At 42.8% G+C, this 20886-nt stretch overlaps 2 protein-coding genes across 2 annotated transcripts in view; one reads left to right on the top strand and one right to left on the bottom strand.

Annotated features, from left to right (window-relative positions):
• Positions 1–510: 510 nt before the first annotated feature.
• FGG (fibrinogen gamma chain) lies at positions 511–8340 on the bottom strand. Its single transcript, XM_083631287.1, has 10 exons — positions 8154–8340; positions 7993–8043; positions 7498–7681; positions 7297–7390; positions 6495–6625; positions 5001–5134; positions 4704–4888; positions 3131–3408; positions 1903–2069; positions 511–937 (listed from the first exon to the last, which is right to left on the bottom strand). The coding sequence occupies exons 1-10, from the start codon at positions 8214–8216 to the stop codon at positions 923–925; spliced, it is 1302 nt and encodes a 433-aa protein (XP_083487413.1). The 5' UTR covers positions 8217–8340; the 3' UTR covers positions 511–922.
• Positions 8341–16552: 8212 nt separating this feature from the next.
• The window catches only part of LOC310770427 (uncharacterized protein), a 41860-nt gene continuing 37526 nt past the window's right edge, over positions 16553–20886 (top strand). The window contains exons 1-4 of the mRNA XM_083631192.1: positions 16553–16905; positions 19036–19136; positions 19218–19287; positions 19682–19812. Coding sequence (XP_083487318.1) covers positions 16737–16905; positions 19036–19136; positions 19218–19287; positions 19682–19812 — 471 coding nt within the window. The 5' untranslated portion in view covers positions 16553–16736. The remainder of the gene's footprint in view (positions 16906–19035; positions 19137–19217; positions 19288–19681; positions 19813–20886) is intronic.

Below are 20886 nucleotides of genomic sequence, written 5' to 3'. Positions count from 1 at the left end.
TGTATGGTATTGTTTCTTATTGAACAATATAGGGTGCTGATGAAGGGATGCCAGTGGCGCTGTGGGTTAAACCACAGAGCCTAGGGCTTGCCGATCAGGTTGGCGGTTCGAATTCCCACGACGGGGTGAGCTCCCGTTGCTTGGTCCCTGCTCCTGCCAACCTAGCAGTTCAAAAGCATGTCGAAGTGCAATTAGATAAATAGGTACCGCTCCGGCGGGAAGGTAAACGGTGTTTCCATGTGCTGTTCTGGTTTGCCAGAAGCGGCTTAGTCATGCTGGCCACATGACCCGGAAGCTGTACACCGGCTCCCTCGGCCAATAAAGCGAGATGAGCGCCGCAACCCCAGAGTCGGTCACGACTAGACATAATGGTCAGGGTCCCTTTAGGGCGCTGATGAATAAAGCTAGAAGCGCATTTACAGATTTATAAACAATCTTTTGAAGATGATTCTGAACATTTGCCGAATTCCTTTCAATTATTGTGGCAGTTAAGAAGCAATTAATAGTACATTTTCATTTATTAATATTTATTCAAATATATACGGAGAAGAAATATTGAACAATAACTACAAATAGTGGTTCTAATCTAGAACAGTTTTTGCCTATGTTGAAGGATATTTTCTTGCATGTGGATTTTGCTATACCATTGTTGCATACAGACACAATCTGGAGAACTTCAGGATCCAGGCTTTTAAACATGTGAGCTATTCAGTTTTCCACAACCTTGTGCAAAATTGTGCAACTGTGAATATGCAGCGAAAAATGTGAGCAATGAATGTCTTTTATTGGAGGGTGGAAAAGAACATTTAATGATTTGCTTCTAGTTCCAGAGACTACATTTTGGATGCTTTGTGAACTTCAGAGTAGCATTTTATAAAAGTTTGTGAATTTGACCAGTTAAATCTTTGTTAAAAATGTTCTTTTAAACATCTCCAACCTACAAGAAAGAAAGAAAAAGGAACAACTGTCATTTTTCTCCTGAGAAAAGACTGAATGATATACATCTATAAAGAGGATTTTGTGAACACAGAAACAAAAGAGCCCTGCAATTTCCAACCAAAGACATTACTAATTAAGAATCTTTGGAAGACCATAACAGACAATAATCTCCGCTCCAGTTTGGGATTAAAAGATACACTTATTTTGAACATGGAGGTTCTGTTTAGTTATCATGGCTAAATGATAGTTTCAACAGAATGATCCACCAGGAAATTTGTCTAGTCCTATTTTAAAGCCATTCTCTGCTAGAGTTCCAACACCACATCACATGGCATCAGGTATCATGTGTCCGTTATACACATCTATATGCCATTTTGATTTTCATGTGATAACACAGTATTCAGAATGAAATAGCTCTGAGAATATTTTCCATAAGATGCCAGTAAAATGCTCTTAACATTGTTCAGGTGCAATGCTTCCATTAATTCAATTTTCAATTGACTTTGTTGTCTTCCTAAATGTCTCCTCGGTCTCCTAATCCAGCCTCTCCCCAAAGAGTCTATCCCCATATAAACTTAGCTGGACCCTGCAATCATCATCTGAGGCCCTTCTTCATGTGCTTCCTCCATGAGACATCTGGAGGGTGGCAACATGAGAACGGACCTTTTCTGTGGTGGCTCCCCACTTTTGGAATGCTCTCTCCAGGGAGGCTCCTCTGGCACCTTCAGTGCATATTATCTTTAGGTGCCGGGCCATTTTTCTCTATACACAGACCTTTGGCCTTTAACAATGTATGGTTTTTATAAGTGGGTGGGATGTTTGTAAAGTACAACCACCCCACCCCCATCACCCCAATTTGAATGTATTTATGTTTGGTTTTTTGTTTGTTTGTTCGGTGTTTGGTTGAAAGTCACTTTCGGTTGCTTTGGCAAGGCAAAGCAACTAAATAATATTAATAATAACCTCTTTTACTCCTCCGGCCTGCCCTCCTGTTACTACTGAAAGCCTGGAGAATGGAATGATCTTCATAGTTGTTTTCTTCATGGAATACCACCGACTTCGCCAGGTTGCCCAAATGATGCCATTGTCATAACCACTTGGACCGGCATCTTTCTCTGTGTAAGAACCACCTAAAATACAAGCAGCAACATAATATTATGTAAGTGGATGGTAAGATTATTTTTACAGAATGAGAAGATAAGCTGCACTTAACTTTACCCTTCTCTGTGCCCTCAGCAATTCTGCAGCAAGTTTCTAAACTTGTTTATTCAGAAGTCAGTTCCACTGAGTTGAATGGGACATTTCATAATAAGAACAGTGCTCTTTTTCTGGAGGGACGCAGGGGTATGCATACCCCTAAACATTTTGTGAATCTAAGTTTGGCCTCATTGAGGGGCAGTATTTCAATATGAGTAGGGAAATGAGAGTACCCCTAAATATTTTTTAAGAAAAAAAGCACTGCACTTAGTTATACACACAATAAATATGTGATATATAAAATGTCAATTGGCAAGCAAATGGTTCCTTCTCAGGCTTACTCAGAGTAAGTATCTGAAGTGAGATGAAGGGGGCATACTTTGTAATTACAATTCTTAATCACTCATGTGTGATATGTAAGGAGTCAATTGACCAGCTAATGGCACCATTTCAGTATTAAAGTTTCCTATTTCAAGATATCTCAGAATCATAAACCACAGGAAAATGCATATACCTGGCCATCCAGATCCAGAGCACAGTGGATACTTGGTCCTGGAAAATCTGAAGCACCTGCAGACTTGCTGTAGCCAAAGGCTAGCATATCAAAGTTTAATTGATTTCTCTCTCATTGAAATCAATGGGACAGAAAAGTGCTTAAAGGAGCAACCTATGCATGTTAACTCAGAAGTAAGTTGCACTATATTCAGTGAGCCTAGGATTCACTTTTGTTGGATCCTACCCTGAATGTTTAGGACTGGAGGGAGAAAAAATCAGTCCTATCAAACACCCCTGATTGAGTCCATTTTAACTTGGATTGGCTCAGAATAAGTGGAACTATTTCCAGATTATGTGAGGAGGTGTCTATGTTTGCCCATCTCTTTCTGAAACCTGAGATCAGATGAGTCAGGCCCCTGTTACCTGTCCACCTTCAAAAGTTTGGCGGGGAGGGGAGGGGAGAGAGGACTTGGAGCATGCAGAAAGTTCATAGTGTTACCTTGATAATATTTGCCATTGAGGTGAGCAGCATGACATCTGTTCATCCACCACCCAGATTTGTCCTGTTCAGCGCAGTTGCCATCAAATTTATCATTGTCGTTGTCAGCTGTGCTGAACTGCATTCCGTTGTGGGATGTGAAGAATTTGTCACTTGGATCATCTCCAAAATCAAAGCCTTCAAAGGCATCACCAGCCTCACCGCCAGAAAAGAAGGCATAAGTCAGGCGATACTTGTCTGCTTCAGTTCCCACTTTGAAGTGGGCGTAATCTGCATAGCTGTAGAAAGGAGAAAGTTAAACGTTCCAAATTTTACTAGCATTAAGTGGCTTTTACTTTTGATTCCTCAGACATGTCCGTTAATTATATTACGTGGTGCAGGCATTTCAAGGATACAAAATGGGGGCATTTGCGCAGAAACTGTCTAAAACAACTGCCTGCCGAATACTTCATCTTAGCAGGTCTATAAACGTAGAGGACTTGATCGCACTCCTCTGTTCTGGGCACCATAGTAAAGCAGTTTTCTGCTATTACAGTTACTGCGGGAGTAAACTAGAGCTTGTTTGAGAGATGAGGTGCAAACCATCCCTGGGTTATAACATGGTACACTAACTTTACCTACTATAATTAAAAATTGGCTATTTTAAACGAATATAATTGTGCTTTTTATGCTCCTCAGTGGAATATTGTCAGGTAAAAGAACACTGGGGACAGCCCAGTGGTCTTTCATTAGTGCTGTAGACTAATGGCCAGAACACATATCAATGTCAGATTGGCTGCTGGGAAGGAGCCTGGATCACATGTTGCAGGAAGCAGTTGAACCTAGAGAAACCAACAATAGCCTTAAGACTTGTATTGGCTGGTAGCAAATGGACAGAAAGATGCTGGCACAGCATAACAGGCTTGCCAGGTGTTGACAAAGCAAGAGCTCTCTTTGCAGACTTTGGCCCACAGACCTGGAGTGGGGGCATGGATGGGTGAAGAGGACAGCAGAATGATCTAGTTTATACCTTAGAATTTGGCAGCTGTACAGTGCAAACTTTGGATAGCCAGAGTTCCAAAGTCTAAGAGCAATGATGTCCTGCGACAAAGAACCAGGTAGAACATAGTCCTTTCTGCTGCACTTAACAGCCCCCAACAAGTCACAAGATCCCAAGCCTTTGCTGTTACAGTTCCTCTACCCCAGCAATGCTCATACACAGATCCTGCATCTACCTCTTCTTCCTTCCCCCACAAAGCCCTCCTTCTCTGCTTCCACTGGCACCATTGTACCTCTCTCCAGACAACCGTTGCTTCACTTTCCCCTCCTGGCCTCTGGTCAGACCCCACTCACCCATCTTTTACTCCCTGGGAAGCCCTTTTGTAGGGAGGCCTCATGTGTGTTCCTGCTTTTATTGCACTATTTCCTCTTAACCTTCTGAGCCAAATGAAGTGTTACCAGCAGGTACAAAGTTCTCATGGGAAGAAAATGTGAAGTTTGGGAAGGGGAAATCCCCATTGTTCCTCCTGGAAGGAGCATGTAGTTAATAAGCCAATGTTTGACCACCACTGAAGAAATCCTCCTGGAGGAATACCTTTTTTGGCCACTCCAGTCCTCCAGCTCTATTCGCAAGGCATATGGAATAGCAGACTGAGTGGTTATCAGATGAACCTTCTCATTTCCTAGCCAGAATTCTGTCTGGTCGTTTGGTGACAGGTGTCCAAAGCCTTCTTTGTACTGAATCCAGTTTCTATTAAAATCTTCACTCCCATCAAGCCTCTGATAGGAAGGAATTGGAGAGGTAGGAAAGGAAAATGAGCAGGATTAGTATTCATTTTATACAACTCTTATATGTTATGCATGCCACGCATTCGCTTTGCAGATCACATACCCTCTGGAAAACCGTCCACCCGTTTCCTAGTGTATCCATTTCACAATAGACCAGGAACTGCTCCTTGGCTTTGAGAGGTTTGATGAAGTAGAGACCGCTCTGCCTGGCACCTTTATTTGCAATGTCTTGACAATCTATAATGAAGAAACAGGAGCAACATACATTAGGGAAACTGCTGTCTATGGTATTCACATTTTAACTAAACAAGACTAAATACCCCACATACCTCAATCGTTATAATTTGCATTCTTCTCCAGTGCTTTACCCAAAGAACTCAGGGCAATATACACAGTTTAATCTCTCAAGAATCACATGAAGTAGCTTAGGCTGAACAGAGATTTGAACCCAAGTCTCCCTGGCCTAAGACTAACCCCACACCCCTCAAACCACTGGTTCTGCTCTACGTGGAAACTGTTCTGGAGTACATAATTTAAAGACTGTTAACAAAACACTTTGGACACTGAGATGTACCTACATGATTCATTGCAAGTCTGCAGAAGTTAACGAGATACATTCCTATTTGTCTGCACCGAAATGTGGTTTTCTTGGAACTGTATTAACCTACAACTGAGCTATGGCCTTCCTCCTCTTTACTTATATAGATAGAGATTTTGATAATTTTATAGGTCAAACAAAGCTTTTGAAACTTCAGAAAATACCACAAGTTGTCTCTCTCCACTCATTGGTCCAACCGGGACTTCCACTAATGGGAAGGAGATGAGGCCTCTTGCAACTGCTCCAAATGTTATGTTGGGGTGAGGGGAGGGACATTTTGGAACAGTTTGGTAGGTGAAGTGGGAACTTCAGGTGAAAGGGAAGTTTTGCAAAAACTACCTTAAGCTGATGGAAGTCTGTGCTGCATTCAAAAAGGATTCCATCAGTGGAAGGACACAAGTAGATATAATGCAGTAAACATGTCGACCTCAAGGCTCCACTTTTAAATATACTTATTTGTGAGCGTATGCTGCAGACATCAATGGAAACTATGAATAATTGTGCTTAGACTTGAGGTGAGAACAGAATGACAGCCCATAGATGTTAGCCTGGACTTAAGCCCATCTGGATCTTTAGAACTAAGTCACTAGAACTAAGTTGTTTGTTTCCATGCTTTAGTGATGAAACCATTTTATAGTGGCAACTGTCAATTGAAGAGTTATTTCTATTGATCTCAATCCCACAGTCTTTGTACCCACATCCAGTTCTTTCAGATTTAAAAATATGCTTTCAAATGGCTGGGCTTCATGCTCAAGAATGAAATAAGTTTATAAAATGGCCAATTAGCCAAATGCATTGCCTTTCCATAAAATGTTAGTACGCAATAAACTGGCATTATCCTGTCACTGCGACTTCCCATTAATTTCTGTATATATTTGAATAGAGTGGACTTCGTGATCAGAAACAGATTAAATTTCTTAAAAGAGCTGTTAGCCACCTCAATAAGATGGGAGTGATGGCACACAATTCATCAAACAGGTACTAGGCTCTCACTCTTACCTCTTCCAGTTAATTCTTGTATCTGGACAGTGTCTTTGCACGGCTGTTGGCATTGTGCCTCAAGCTGAGCAGTCTTCTGCTTCAAATGTTGAATATTGTTATTGTTCGAAATCAGCAAGTCTGTCAGTTGCCTAGCAATTGAAAAACCCAATACAGGACAGCTTTATTGGAACAATAGTTGAAGCTGAATTCATTTAGACTGTGAGGAGGTTGGGGGGGGGGCAGAGAATAATGTCTTATCTCAAGTTACCTCACTCTCTGCATGTCCAGCAAACTGTCCACTGAAGGCATAGAGCTTGGTGCAGGTCCAGTGAGGGACCCCACTCCCCCCTCAATGCAGTCAGTCTACTAGGAGCAAGTGCTTGTTTTTCTGCACTAATATGACCTAAAAGAATAATTGTACTGCATGCCTCCATGTCTGCTGCCTTGAGCTCATTGGAGGAATAATAGATGGCTGTATCTGAGTTCCTTAGATGTGTAAGAAGCATCTGCTGTAGTCTGATTCAACGGGTTTATTCAGAAGTTAGCCCCAATGTAGTAAGTGAGGCTTGCTTCCAAGAAACAGGTATAGGAGCTGCAGCTACACAGATAGCTTAATTCTCTTGGTTGGATTATAACTTTAAACAAGTAAATAGCTTGATTAGGTGATAAACATTAACTAAGCAAACAACTTGTCTGTTTACACAGGTTAAGTTATAAGAACACACACATTTTCCTTAACACATCAGCAGAACTTCATTGAGGAAGCGAAGCAGTGAAATTAAGTAAAGTCCTCAAATCCGCAGTAACAAAAGATACATACTGTATTGTATTTTCATGGGCCACAACGATGTTTTCATATCTGATGATTTCATCAATGATTTCTCTGGACTTTTGAGCATAACCTGGAATCACATCTGCAGAACAGGAACAAAAGCATGCAAAATGTTAGGGATGTGCTGCTAAATGAACTGGGAAATAAAGGAATGTTTCCACTGTACTGTAGTGGCCTTTGCATTCTCACTTGGCTGAGTTTGAGGGGATCCCATGTGCGCCTGACGAATCTGAGCTATCAGTTGGTCCGTTAAACTTGAAGAGTTAGAGATCTGTTCCAGGATTTGTTCAAGTATCCGGAGATCTCGATCCACTGTAGGCTGATATGTATTCAAGAAATCTGCAATGCCGCATGTGGTGGGGCAAAAGCTACCCTAAAGGAAAAGAAAACTTTTAAATCACACTGCAGAATAATAAATGTTTAACAGTCTGACTCTATAATTTTTCATCCCCTACACATGCAGCACCTGATGAATATTAATGACCCCCTTGTAGGCTAGACAAACGGAGAGCTTAAAACACAACGATAAATGAGCTTATTTTAAAATATTGCATGCAATCTGTAGCCAACATTAAAAGCAGCCACACATTTTAACAACTGCTTCACAAAGGAATACACATACCAACATGCCAGTAGTAACCATATTAGTAAGAAGCGCAAGAATAACAAGAGATATTGACTTACAAATCGATCATCCAAGATGCAGCAGTTATCACGGGTCACAGGAACATCATACTATGTGAAATAATAAATAAAATAAAATGAGACTTTCAGTGATTTTGCTACTATGGCAGCTATTTCAGCCATTTCTTTAAGAGGGTGCTACCCTGCCCTGCTACACTTACTGTGCTGCAAGTTGAAAAAAGGAAGGACAGGAGAGGCAGCCAAATGTTGAACCTGGGTTTCATTGTGCCTGTGGCTCTGTGACTTCCCAAGCACTGAAGAGGCAGTGCTTTATCGGTGCGGCTTTGCAAGTGTCAGGGACCTGATATTGCTCTCCGGACTGCACAGCAGTAGCTTAAGGGATCAGGTGGGACACAGTGGGTGGACACAGTATCGTATATAGGCGGGGACAGAGTGGGGAGGGAGGGCAGCCTCTTTCTGACCTTGCGGGGGTGTTTCCGGGATCCGTTGCCTGTTCTTCCCATTTTTAGCACCAGTGCATTTCTCACTCAGCACCCACGTCCACAAGTCCTCCTTTGCAGGGAACAACAACAACAGAAAGAAAAAAGGTTGTAGAAGATGGACAAGTTGCCCTATGGAGCAATCGCTTCCAGGAACCACTTGCACTAAGCCTGACCTGTATATCTGAAGGGTCTGATGATCAGAGATAGCAAAGATCGCAAGAAGAGTCTACGTCCGCCACCACAAAGTTCAAACAGCTCCAAGTGAATATGTTATTTTGTAAAATGGCTTATGCTGTGCTCTTGGACCCCCGTGTGGCCTTTAAAAATTACAGTGGTACCTCGGGTTACAGACGCTTCAGGTTACAGAAGCTTCAGGTTACAGGCTCCACTAACCCAGAAATAGTACCTCGGGTTAAGAACTTTGCTTCAGGATGAGAACAGAAATCGTGCGGCGGCAGCTCGGCAGCAGCGGGAGGCCCCATTAGCTAAAGTGGTACCTCAGGTTAAGAACAGTTTCAGGTTAAGAACGAACCTCCAGAAAGAATTAAGTTCTTAACCCGAGGTACCACTATATTGGTATAAACTTTAAATGTTTGGGAAAATTTGGAAGGTTATGAGTGTTGGGGATGTAGCAGCATGGAAAGCGTTTCTGTGCGGTTGAGGCTCAAGAAAAGAAATAGCTTGTGTGTGGTTCCCCTGAGCTGGAACAGAATCCTGGAGCTCCTGCGCATGAACCCCTCTAGGTTATTTGCTGTGGGTGGAAAGCTCCCATTGACATCAATGTGATCTGATTCTAAGCAAGAAAGGTCCCCTCTCCCTACGCCACAGACCCGATATTACTTGGGCTCCCCTACGCTGACTATTTGTTTCTTTAAAATTCCACCACACAAGGCCAAACCACCTGATGAATGTCATCTGGGCCTGTGGAGGCTCCAGGCAGGGTTTGCAGAGTGCCACATTCTTTCTGAGTGGTATCCCTTCAAGAAGATCCCACACCTGGGAAGAATGAGCTACTCTACAAAGGTGGAGACATCTGAGGTGGGGAACCCGAGGCTTTGGGGCCTCTCTCTCTTTGTACCGAGGCTACACACCCGCATCTAGCAACATCCCTCACTTGCCCTGCTCTGTACCCTTCTCAAGTGCTTTTGCCTGTGCTTGGACTGAAATAATGCATCTTGATGTACGTGGATGCAGAAACCTCTGGCATTTGCACGGTTAGCATGTAGCCTAGTGTACAAAGGGAAGAGTCCCATCTTTGCTTCACCCACTTTTGCCCGTGGACCCATCAGCCACTGCCATGCAGCGCCACAGAAAGTTGCCTATGAGGGATTAAGCCCTTTGGCTGAAAAAAGCTCAAGTTAGTTATCCTGCAAGAAGATTTCTAAATTTTGTAAACCGCTTAGAGGGTTGTTTTCTTTCTTTTTCTTAACAATTAAGTAAGTAGGTAAGTAAGTAAGTACAGTGTTGTTGCAACAAACCTGTGAAATAACGCTGATCCTTAAAATCTCTTGATAAAATTTTGGCACAAACCAAGATGCTCCTTACTCTTCTTCATAGATTTGTTGTTATGTTGATACAAAAACAACAACAACAACAACAACACACACACACGGGAGTCAGAAGAGAGGTAATTTGCTACATTTAATCAAGACCCTGACAGCATTTACTTTGCCATTCTAAGTGCTTTTGGTTTTGCTAAGGTGTCCTTATAGAGACAAATCTTTAGAAAATGAATAGAAGAATGGGCAATTCATTTTTAGAGGCCAAAGTAAAGCCCTTTGTGTACTGAATTGAGCAATTTTGAGCCTTTTGTGGTTTATTGACGGATTTCTCAAGCAGCTCCTGAATGATTAATGCAGATGGAGATGGAAGGCAGATTTCTTAAGCCTAGATACTCATGTACCTTTCTCAAACTGATAAGAAAGGTAAAAATGGTATTTGGTTAGTTTTTAGGTCAAACTTTATAAATCCCATTGGTTGTGTACATAGAGGTTTGAGCCGATCTTTGTTAGCCTTTTCTTTCAAAGGGACATTGGAAAGTTATCCTGAACATTCCTGTTAAGATTAACTTTTGGGTTTTGTTTTTTTTTTTTTTTAAAGTGAAATAGGAAGTCCATGGAATGGAAATATCTGTTTATAAGGCAGTTCAGAAACTTGGGCAATAGGTTAGGACACAGCAAGAACGTACATAGCAACTTTATTAACATTTGTGCACCACAGCAATGATGGGATGGAAGTTGTATGTTGTGTTAACGTGAAGATCGAAGTTTAGAGCTCCTGCTTTAAAATGGAATCAGAATTTCCACAGGCAACCAACCACCCCCACCCCCATTATGCGCATCACTGTGAAATAAATAAATACATGATTTGAACCATGTATAGGCAGCCCTGTATAGGGAAGATTTTTATGTTTGATGCTTTATAATTTGTTGGAAGCTGCTCAGAGTGGCTGGGGCAACCCAGTCAGATGGGCAACATATAAATGAATAATAATAACCAAGAAACAGTGCCAAAACAATGCAAAAAGAGCATGATGGAGCCGGGGGAGGGGGGGAGAGCTTGCATGGCTGCTCGCAGTGTTTTGCCACCCTCACTTACTCACCCTCTTTGGCTTTCTTCCTGGCCAGCAGAGCCATTGTTTGGGGTGTGCTCTGCGTCTCGGCCCACCTGCCAGTCTCTTGCTTCCACATAACACAGAAAATATTCATTACCAATTTTATTTTGAAAATACTCATTTTGCTGCTACTGTATATGCTTCTCCTGGCAATACAGACAACAAAATATTGCTTGACTACACATACAGTAGTGCAACATTCAAACCAAATTCAGAGGAGGGAAAATTACATCCCTTTATGACAATCACGAGTTTTATTCAACATGTCTGATTGAAGATTAAACTGCATCTTAGATTATAAAGGAGACAATTTGATAATAGCATTAGAAATACAATAGTATTTTTTTCTGCTGTTGTTTCTATGTCTTCCAGAGTTTGTAAGATGTGGTTGCATTCATAGAATCATAGAATTGTATAGTTGGTAGGGACCATGAGGGCCATCTAGTCTAACCCTCAATAATGCAGTTTTCTTTTGCCCAACGTGGGGCTTGAGCCTACAACCGTGACATTAAGAGTCTCACGCTCTACATACTGAGCACTCATACACAGAACAAGATTTGGAAGCATTTGTCAACATCAGATTTTAATATTCTTTGGTCAGTTTGTGCCCCAGCTTCCGGAACACAACATTGCCCGATTTCATTTGAATGATCTACAGATATTTGAAGGACTTCGGCTCATTTATAAAAGGTTAGCTTTAACTTCTTTATTCAAAGATTGCAGTGTATGCTTTACCCTGAGCAGAAGACAGTGAACTCCATTTGCTCAACAAAGGTCTAATGCGCTAATGTGCAAGGGGGAGATAAATAATCAGCTCAAATATTTGCAGAATACTCTGCAAGTAGGTGAGGACAGAGTCTACAACAAACTCAGCTGTTTGTGAGTAATGCTGTTTGATGAAGTAGTCTCAGGAAAAGACTGACAAATCAAACAAATTTTTTGGATGGGATACAGGTTTATGTGTTTGCAGAACATTGTATACAATAAGCAATGTTACTGGCAACCGGAAATGTAACGTTAATTGTGAAATGGCCAAAAGGTGCATCATCATTTGTCCTCAGTAAAGTAAGATGCCCTTCATGAGTTCTTTAGCAAATGGGACACTGTGTCAGGTTGTTTCCCCAACCCCCAGACATAACTGAGGCTGAAATCTAGGGGTGGCAACCAGATTTCCTGCGACTGGTACACTGCATGTGAATTGGGCCGTCTGAATTCTGCTCCCCTTCCCAAATCTATTGACAATACATATCTAGGCTACCTCACAAAGCTGTTGTAAAAATAAAAAGAGGGGAGGGAAGAGAGCCTTTAGCTCCTGGGAGCAAAAGCAAGATACAGTTACAGGCAACAACCAATTTATGCATGTGTGAGTGTGCACACATGGTGCCGAACCGGGAAGTGACCCAAAACCATCACTAAAAGGGCGAAACAGGGGTGGGGCAGGAGTGAGATGGTACAGAATGCTTTAAGTGGGCTCTGTCGAAGCACGCATGGGTCCAGACTGTAACTTCTGCACAAAATGTGGATTGCCTGTATATACAAAAAGAAGCAGCACACACTCTAAGCATGTGTAGTTTCACAACTCTCAGCAGAACACACACACATTTTGCCAACATTGAAAAATGAAAGAAGTATCTTTGGATTACGGTCTACGTGAATTTCAGCTTGCTGCAGCTGTGATTTTATGGTTGTATTTGTTGCTTCACTTTGCATTTTATATTTTAGTTTGATGGTTACTGTATATTAATAAAAAATATACAAGTGATGACAAACAGATTAGTACTGGTTGTTGGGAGACATGATAAATGGGCCCACCCTCTGCAATATCACAATTTTTTCCTAGTTTCCACCAAGAAGGAAACCTCATTTATTTCATGAGTTACATCCACGTAGAACATACCAAAGCTAGCCAGTTGTGTTTTACACTGTAAAGGCAATACACTTGGGGAGTGTATGAATGAATGTGGTCATGGAAGAAAGTGCTTAAACAAACATATCCCAGTACACAGGCAGACTTTCCTCCTTCATCCAGCATCAGGCTAGCAGCACAGACATGCTTCTCTCTTCCCCCCCCCCCCCCCCGCAACCGATTCCCATGTGGTCAGCGTTCCTTCCCGATTTGCTTAGCAAAAGTAATGAAGGGACCTTAGCAAAAACAGTTGTATTTGCAGCCTTAGAACATTGTCTCCACATTTTGCTTTCCAACCCTCTTTATAAATGTCCGATTGACTTCAATTTTTAAAAAATGAAAATGAATCTGGGTTCCTTGCTGGCTTGGGGCCAGGAGATGTGTGTGTCCCACCCACCCTCACCCCCTGGCTGGCAGCCCTGCTTGGTGTTTCTTTATTGTGCTCCTATCCTTGGTAGCAGCACTATAGTTACATCTCTGATTAGTTGTTGTATAACCTCGCTTGTCTCAATATAGTAAGTGAAATCACTTCCCAAAGCTAATGAGTTTCATCCAGAGATAGATTTGCATCTGAACAATGCAACTCTGGCCCAAGACATTTGGCACCTGAGGCAAACCACAAACTGGCATCCTTCTCCTCACCACCAGGGAAGAAGGGGTGAATGAAGATCTATATTGAAAACAAGGTGGGGGCGGGGGATGAGATCAACCTTACCCAATGACACAACAATTAAAGATTACAGTGGTACCTCGGGTTACAGACACTCCAGGTTACAGACGCTTCAGGTTACAGACTCCGCTAACCCAGAAATAGTACCCCGGGTTAAGAACTTTGCTGCAGGATGAGAACAGAAATTGCACGACGGTGGTGCTGCGGCAGTGGGAGGCCCCATTAGCTAAAGTGGTACCTCAGGTTAAGAACAGTTTCAGGTTAAGAACGGAGCTCCAGAACGAATTAAGTTCTTAACCCGAGGTACCACTGTAGTTGCTTTTCTACTCCAAACGTTGTTTCAAGTTTACACTAGTCCCATATGGGTCCATAAAGTCAATAGGGATTAGAGCAGGCTGCACAGACAACAACATTGCCAACTTCTTTTTAGTTAGATCAATAGGCCAGTAAATAGTTTTGAAACACCAATCCTTTTGTGAACATGTACTAAACAAAAATAGAATATTAAGTATCTATGTATTACTATAGACTGCCACCTGCTGTCTTTTTATGGTAGCATTAGAGTTCCTTAGGGTTTGTGTACTGATTGAAAAAGGAAAACAAAATGCAAAACTACAGTATGCATCAGAAATGCCTTTCACTGAGAAAAACATTAGAAATCCAAATTAATGTTTTTTATAACCAAAAGGCATGTTAATATGGCTGCCGTGCAGTGTTATTTTTAGCTATACTATGGCTATTCCATCTGAATTTGATTGCGACTAAGTCCCATGGACTGCAAGAAGATCAAATCTATCCATTCTTAAGGAAATCAGCCCTGAGTGCTCACTGGAAGGACAGATCGTGAAGCTGAGGCTCCAATACTTTGGCCACCTCATGAGAAGAGAAGACTCCCCGGAAAAGACCCTGATGTTGGGAAAGATTGAGGGCACAAGGAGAAGGGGACAACAGAGGACGAGATAGTTGGATAGTGTTCTCGAAGCTACCAGCATGAATTTGACCAAACTGTGGGAGGCAGTGGAAGACAGGAGTGCCTGGTGTGCTCTGGTCCATGGGGTCACAAAGTCTCAGACACGACTAAACGACTAAACAACAACAACTCTTCCTAAAGTACGGTAGTGAGTTGCATCATGCAAAACCAGCCTCTGCTTATAAACTTTTCAGTGACTGATAGTTGGCACATTGTATGGTAAACTAAAAATAGCATTGCTTAAATTGATTCCTGCTCTTTTTATACCTGTATCATTATTGTCAAGATTGGCCAGTGTTGATGGTGGTGCAACACAGCCTCCTGCTGGTCGGAGTATGATCCTAAAGAATTTTTAAGTTAAGTATCTCACAATAGCCAAAGTTTTCTGATCGTGCTTTCAATTAAGGTTGTTAAAATACTGCAAATGTGTGTGTTTGTTTGAACTTGTTGGATTTTTACCAGAAAAGGTTAAAAAAATACTTGGCACACCAACATTTCATGTTGACCCAAAGTATGGTGTTTCTTCCCCAACTATTAATAAGTGTAGTTTTAAGCACAATTTAGTCAGAGACAAGTAAAGTGGTACCTTGGGTTACATACGCTTCAGGTTACAGACTTGGCTAACCCAGAATTATTACCTTGGGTTAAGAACTTTGCTTCAGGATGAGGACAGAAATTGTGCGGTGGCGGTGCAGCGGCAGTGGGAGGCCCCATTAGCTAAAGTGGTGCTTCAGGTTAAGAACAGTTTCAGGTTAAGAACGGACCTCCAGAACGAATTAAGTACTTAACCCAAGGTACCACTGTAAAATGTAGGAAGAAGTGCTCTTTGCACATGCTACGGATGATAACGTTCAAGCCTATCTTCTAATTATGTTTTTAAATTTGTTTTTATTGAGCACAAAATTCTGATAGATCTTTTTGTCCGAGAACTGAAAAACGGGGGGCAGTGACTGGAACCCTAAATAAAAACTCCCAAAATGTGTGTGTTATTGTTTTTCGCTTTTTCTCTCGGATGGAACTTTTGCTTCCTTTGACATACTGTATAGCAATTTTAATTTCTTTTTATTATCCGTTATATTCTGCTCCTTTAGCTAGTGAGACAACCATCCCAGGAAGCAGATGCTGGGGAAGCAGCAGGGTAGTTTAAGAGAACAGTGTATGGACCCCTTGGTCTGCGATCCCTAAGCTAGCCTGCTGCCTTTAAGTGCAAAGGAGGATCCTGTCTCCAGACCAGTGTGAATTCAATATTCTGCTGTTGGTCCATTCAGCTTCTGTACTGTATATGAAACAGGATGGGGCATCTGATCTTTTGTTTCTGGCAGCAAAATGTATTGGGGGGAAATGACAACCATGTAAGTCTCGTATTGGAAAGGGTGTTTCATCACTGGTACACCTTTCCTTCTATATTTAATTTATTTAACTCAAGCAGCAGCAAAGGTATGCATTTGGGGAGGGAAGTCAGTGGAGGAGCACATGTCTTCCATGTGGCTGGTCTTGGGTTCGAGTCTCAGAATATTCGTTAGGTGGAAGCTGTTGAGGTCCTTGACTGCTGTTGTGGACAATATCGGTCTAAATGACCTGGTATAAGGCAGCTTCTGATGTAAGCAGCAAACACTCCTATAGCGAAAGGCTTTGGATCTTCTTGGCCAAATGAACAGTTGTTAAATTCTGGTCAGGGTCAAAGGATCGCTGCCGCATTTTGTCTGAGAGCTCTTGCACCTTCATCAGCTGTTTTTTAAAGGTTCCTGGATTTTTAACAACTGCAGGAGGTTAGCGTTTCCAAAAAGGTGCAGCAGCTTCCACGGTCGGAAACTTTTAAAAAATAAGTACAGAAACTCTACAAGGGGAAAAACGACAACCGCAACTCTGGAGAGGGAATGGCGGCGGGCGGCTTCACCAGCCGGATTTCTGCCTGCCACCCACAGGCAACACCCATGGAGGAGAATGGCGGAGGCCGCCTTGGAGAAACGGGAGAGCTGTGGGAACGCGGAATGACACGGCGGCGGCTGCAGAGCCGAGGGCGCCAGAGTCCGGGCGAGGATCCCGGGCGCTGACTGGCGGCGCCCGGCGGCCCTCCTTCTCCGCGCCACTTCCTCGGCCGAGCCCGCCCAGGCCTCGCCTCTCGCCCAGGAAGAAGCACCATGAGCGGCGCCGCGCTGCTGCTGAGGCTCCCGGCGGCCGCCGCCGCCCCGCGCCTCTCGCGGTGGACCAGCAGCCGCCGCTGTTGGAGCAGCGAGCCGTGCGCCCCTCAGGCGAGCCCGGTGCGGATCGGCTGCGCCTCGGGCTTCTGGGGAGACACGGCGGCCTCAGGTATTACGCAGGGAGCCGCGGCCTTGCGCGCCTGCACCGGGCGGCAGCTCCTCCTGCTGGTTGCCCGCCGGGGAACCCCTCGGACGTGGAGGCGGGAAAAAGAAAAACTCCCTCCGCGCCTTCCCCGGGTATCTGCTCCGCTCCACTCCGCGGAGTTCCCTTCTGAGCCGATCGCGCTGTTCGGCTGCACTCCTTTTGCCACGCTTATCTGGGAGTGTGGGCACCGTTGAATGCAATGGCGCGAGATGCTTTGCATGCCTCGAATATGCCCAAACCGGCGTGCACAGATTCACGATCTCCATTATTAAGTTCCTCACTCGCTTCTCGCCCCGTTAGCCTTCGCTGCAGTTTTTGCGCGCTTCCTCGCAGACTCTCTCGCCCGGCCTGCTGTCCCGATCATGCCATCTGAACGCACCTTTGCATTCACTTGCCCTTACAGTGTTCAGTTGCTTAGGTTTAGGTTCCGCACAGGCTCACCTTGCAAAAGCAGCCCCGTTCCTTCCTGGCTTGATTCATTGGAAGTTTGGGGGTGAAATCGGGCCAAAAGATAAAACAGCAGATGGCGCTGAAGTTGCTGCAAGCTTGCGTTGTTTGTTTACTCGCTGCAACCTCTCAGATTGCATGCAACGATGCAATCGAACCTCAGGACTAAGGCGCATCTGTTTTAGTGGGATTTACAGGTCAGCGTGCATAGGACTGCAGCGTATCCAAAACTTAACAAAACAAAACAAAACAAAATACTGCAGAGTATCCAAAACTTCTGATTGCCTAGCAACTGTGTAATCACAGTTTGGCGTGATGGAAATGATGTAAAAGGAGTATATAGTTTCGTCTGTAAATGCATGCTGTGAACATGACTCTGAGGCTGCAGTCCTAAACACTTGGGAGTAAATCCTGTAAAAAAGGTTTAAAAAAAGGTAAAGGACCCCTGGACGGTTAAGTCCAGTCAAAGGCGACTATGGGGTTGCGACGCTCATCTTGCTTTCAGGCCGAGGAAGCCAGCGTTTGTCCACAGACAGCTTCCAGGTCATGTGGCCAACATGACTAAACTGCTGCCGGTGCAACAGAACACCATGATGGAATAGAAAAGGAATAAAAAGCAGTCCTTATTTATCTACTTGCACCGGCGTGCTTTCGAACTGCTAGGTTGGCAGAAGCTGGGACACAGCAACAGGAGCTCACCCCGTCGCGGGGATTCAAACTGCCGACCTTCTGATTGGCAATCCCAAGAGGCTCAGTGGGACTTAACTTCTCAGTAACTTTGCAAAGGATTTGGTTTTCAATGTGACTGGAGGGCGGGACTAGGGAGGAGCTATTCTGGATAAATGAGTCCAAAGTGAAAAGGCATAGTCCAATATAATAAATGTCATGTGGGAACTGATTTGGAGAGCTGCAACATATGTATCTATGAATGGTGTACTATTAAAATAATTTCCTTATGGCATTCCTCAGTTTTGACAACCAACTTAGTGGTTACCTTTTACTTATTGTAGACACTTTTTAGTTAGAACATTATTACTCTCAGTATTTGACACTTGAAGTTCCTTTTAGTTGATCTTAGCTTTTTACCCATTTCACTTCCTTTGATATTTTGCCACAACAATTTTATACCTTTCTCTGTGACTGGATAGTGTGATCCTAAACTTTTTAGTGTAAAAAGGAGTTGTCATTTCTGGGCAGTTTGCATAGGTACTTTCCCTGTAAGACACTTTTATTACACAGTAATATCAGCTTAATTCCCTGAGATTTAATGTGAATAAATATACATAGGGCTGGGCTATAAACTAGTTTCAGTTCAGTTCAGTTCCATTCCAATGTAAACGTCCACCAAAATGTCCCTTTTGAGCCAAAATCTGTTGTTAGTGTAATATGCTATCATAGCCGTCCTTGGAATTAAAGGCCAAATTTTACAGGTTAGTCATGAACTGTGGTCTTGGGATTTGACTTTAAGAAATTAGCCATTGCATATATGTAGCTCATTGGCCTTGAATTATATTTTAAAGAATTATTATTAACCCATAAGTCTGTTTGCTGCAAAGCCCATATTCCTGAACTGTTTTGCATTAGATGTTTTTGCAATGTGAGTGTGTGTGTGTTCTTACTAAAGACAGTTTTATTTCTTTGTATTAGTTCCTCAACTACTCTATGGAGGGAAACTGGATTTCCTGGTTTTTGATTACCTTTCTGAAATTACAATGTCTCTACTAGCTACTGCCAAAGCTAGATCTCCAGTGAGTAATTCTTCTGAAGCAAAAATTTTAAAAAAATTATTCTAATAAAAACATTCGCAATTTAATTTTCATTTCTTTTAGGATTTAGGATATACTCCTGATTTTGTATTAACTGCAATGGCTCCATATATAAAGGACATACACAGGAAAGGTATGATTTGTATTTTATATTGCTGTAATAATTTTAAATTATTTGCAATGTGTGTGTGGGGGGGGGGGAGAGGGTACTTGACCCATGTGCTTGTTTTAAACCTTGGCTTGTAAAACCTTGATTGATTAGAACTGAGCCAAATTCTCCTCCAGTTTACAAAAACTCTACTTGCCTGTAGCAATTCCTTACTGACTCCCAAGTGTCTGTTTAAAGGTCTGTTTTAGTCCAGTCAGAGGTATGGATTAGAGCAGCCAGCTGTAATTTGTAGCTAACTTTTAGTAACCATCTGAGTAGAAACAAACAACAGAGAAATCAATTTATATGTGTGCGTACATACATGAACAGTGTATATACATTGTTCATAATCCTTTTTTTTTTTTTTTGCCTTTCTTAGGTGTTCGTGTTGTCAGCAATGCTGGTGGAATGAATCCCCTTGTCTGTGCTACTGCACTCCAAGAAGTGGCCAAAAAAGCTGGCGTCGACTTGAAGATTGCTGCTATTACTGGTGATGATTTAATGGGAGAGGTATTTGGATATTTTATTTCCTTAAAAAAAATTAATAGGAAGGTTGGTACTTTTCATACAGTTTTAAAACCACATATATGTTTGTCGTAGAAGCCTGAAGTCTGGTCAGGTCCTTAGTGTGTCCATTAAAGAAATGTCACCAACGTTACACAAATGCAGTAGATAATCCATGGAGTTAGGAGACAGTGAGGTCTCCTTTGTCCTAATTCTTCCTCCCCACCTGTGAGGCTTCGGGGAATCAGATCCCTCTCCGGTGGCAGCAAAGAAGCAGATAAAAGAAGAGTTCTTACCAATTAGTTTATTCAGTAATCACAGCAAGAGACAAAGGAATGTGGTCTCTCTCTAGAAATGGCATTTCTCCAAGTAAAGTTCCACCCCCTCCGTCTCTACTATTCTACGTCGCCCCTATGTCGGCTAATCTGAGCTTTCTGCCGCTGAGCTTTCTGTTCTATTAGCCTCAATGCCTGCCTAGTCTTAGGAGAGGGGAGGTCAGGAATGCTTTTCAAAGACACTGAGTCTGTCAGCTGTCTCTTCCCCTGGTGTTTCCTCTTCCTGCTGTTCCTCTTCAGTATCTCCCAGCTTCTCCCCTCTGCAGCCTCTGAACTATGCCCTTCTGCAAACCATTGTTCTAAATCTATGCTGTCCTCCTGTCCTCGGGGAGGTTCAGGAGAAGGGAGGGCGGTCCCCACCATTCCTCCTCAGTCCAGTCCCTGACACCACCAGTGTTCAAAACTCCCATTGTGTTTCTAGGTGCATTTTGTGACAAGAGAATTTCATTAGCTCAAGCAGTTTCTGAGCTCTGGGCGCAATACTGCGCCTAAGATTTCAGATTAAAAGAGCAGAGTGGAAGGAAAGGAGGACCTTTTCCTGCCTCCCCTCTTCCAGCTACTCTCTGAAGACTGGAGAAGAGACCCTCTTAAGAATATTAGAGGGGTGGGCAGGGGAAGGACTAGACTATGGGAAAAATGAACATAATATTTTAGTCAAAATAGATAAAAAAATAAAAAAATTGTCTAGTAGCACCAAAGACCAACTAAGTTTGTTCTTGGAATAAGCTTTTGTGTGCATGCACAC

The sequence above is a fragment of the Podarcis filfolensis genome, assembly GCF_964270895.1.
Source record: "Podarcis filfolensis genome assembly, chromosome: 9".
NCBI classification, from domain to species: domain Eukaryota; kingdom Metazoa; phylum Chordata; class Lepidosauria; order Squamata; family Lacertidae; genus Podarcis; species Podarcis filfolensis.
The sequence above is the reverse complement of the archived record's forward strand: the minus strand, read 5'-3'. Positions and strand labels throughout refer to the sequence as shown.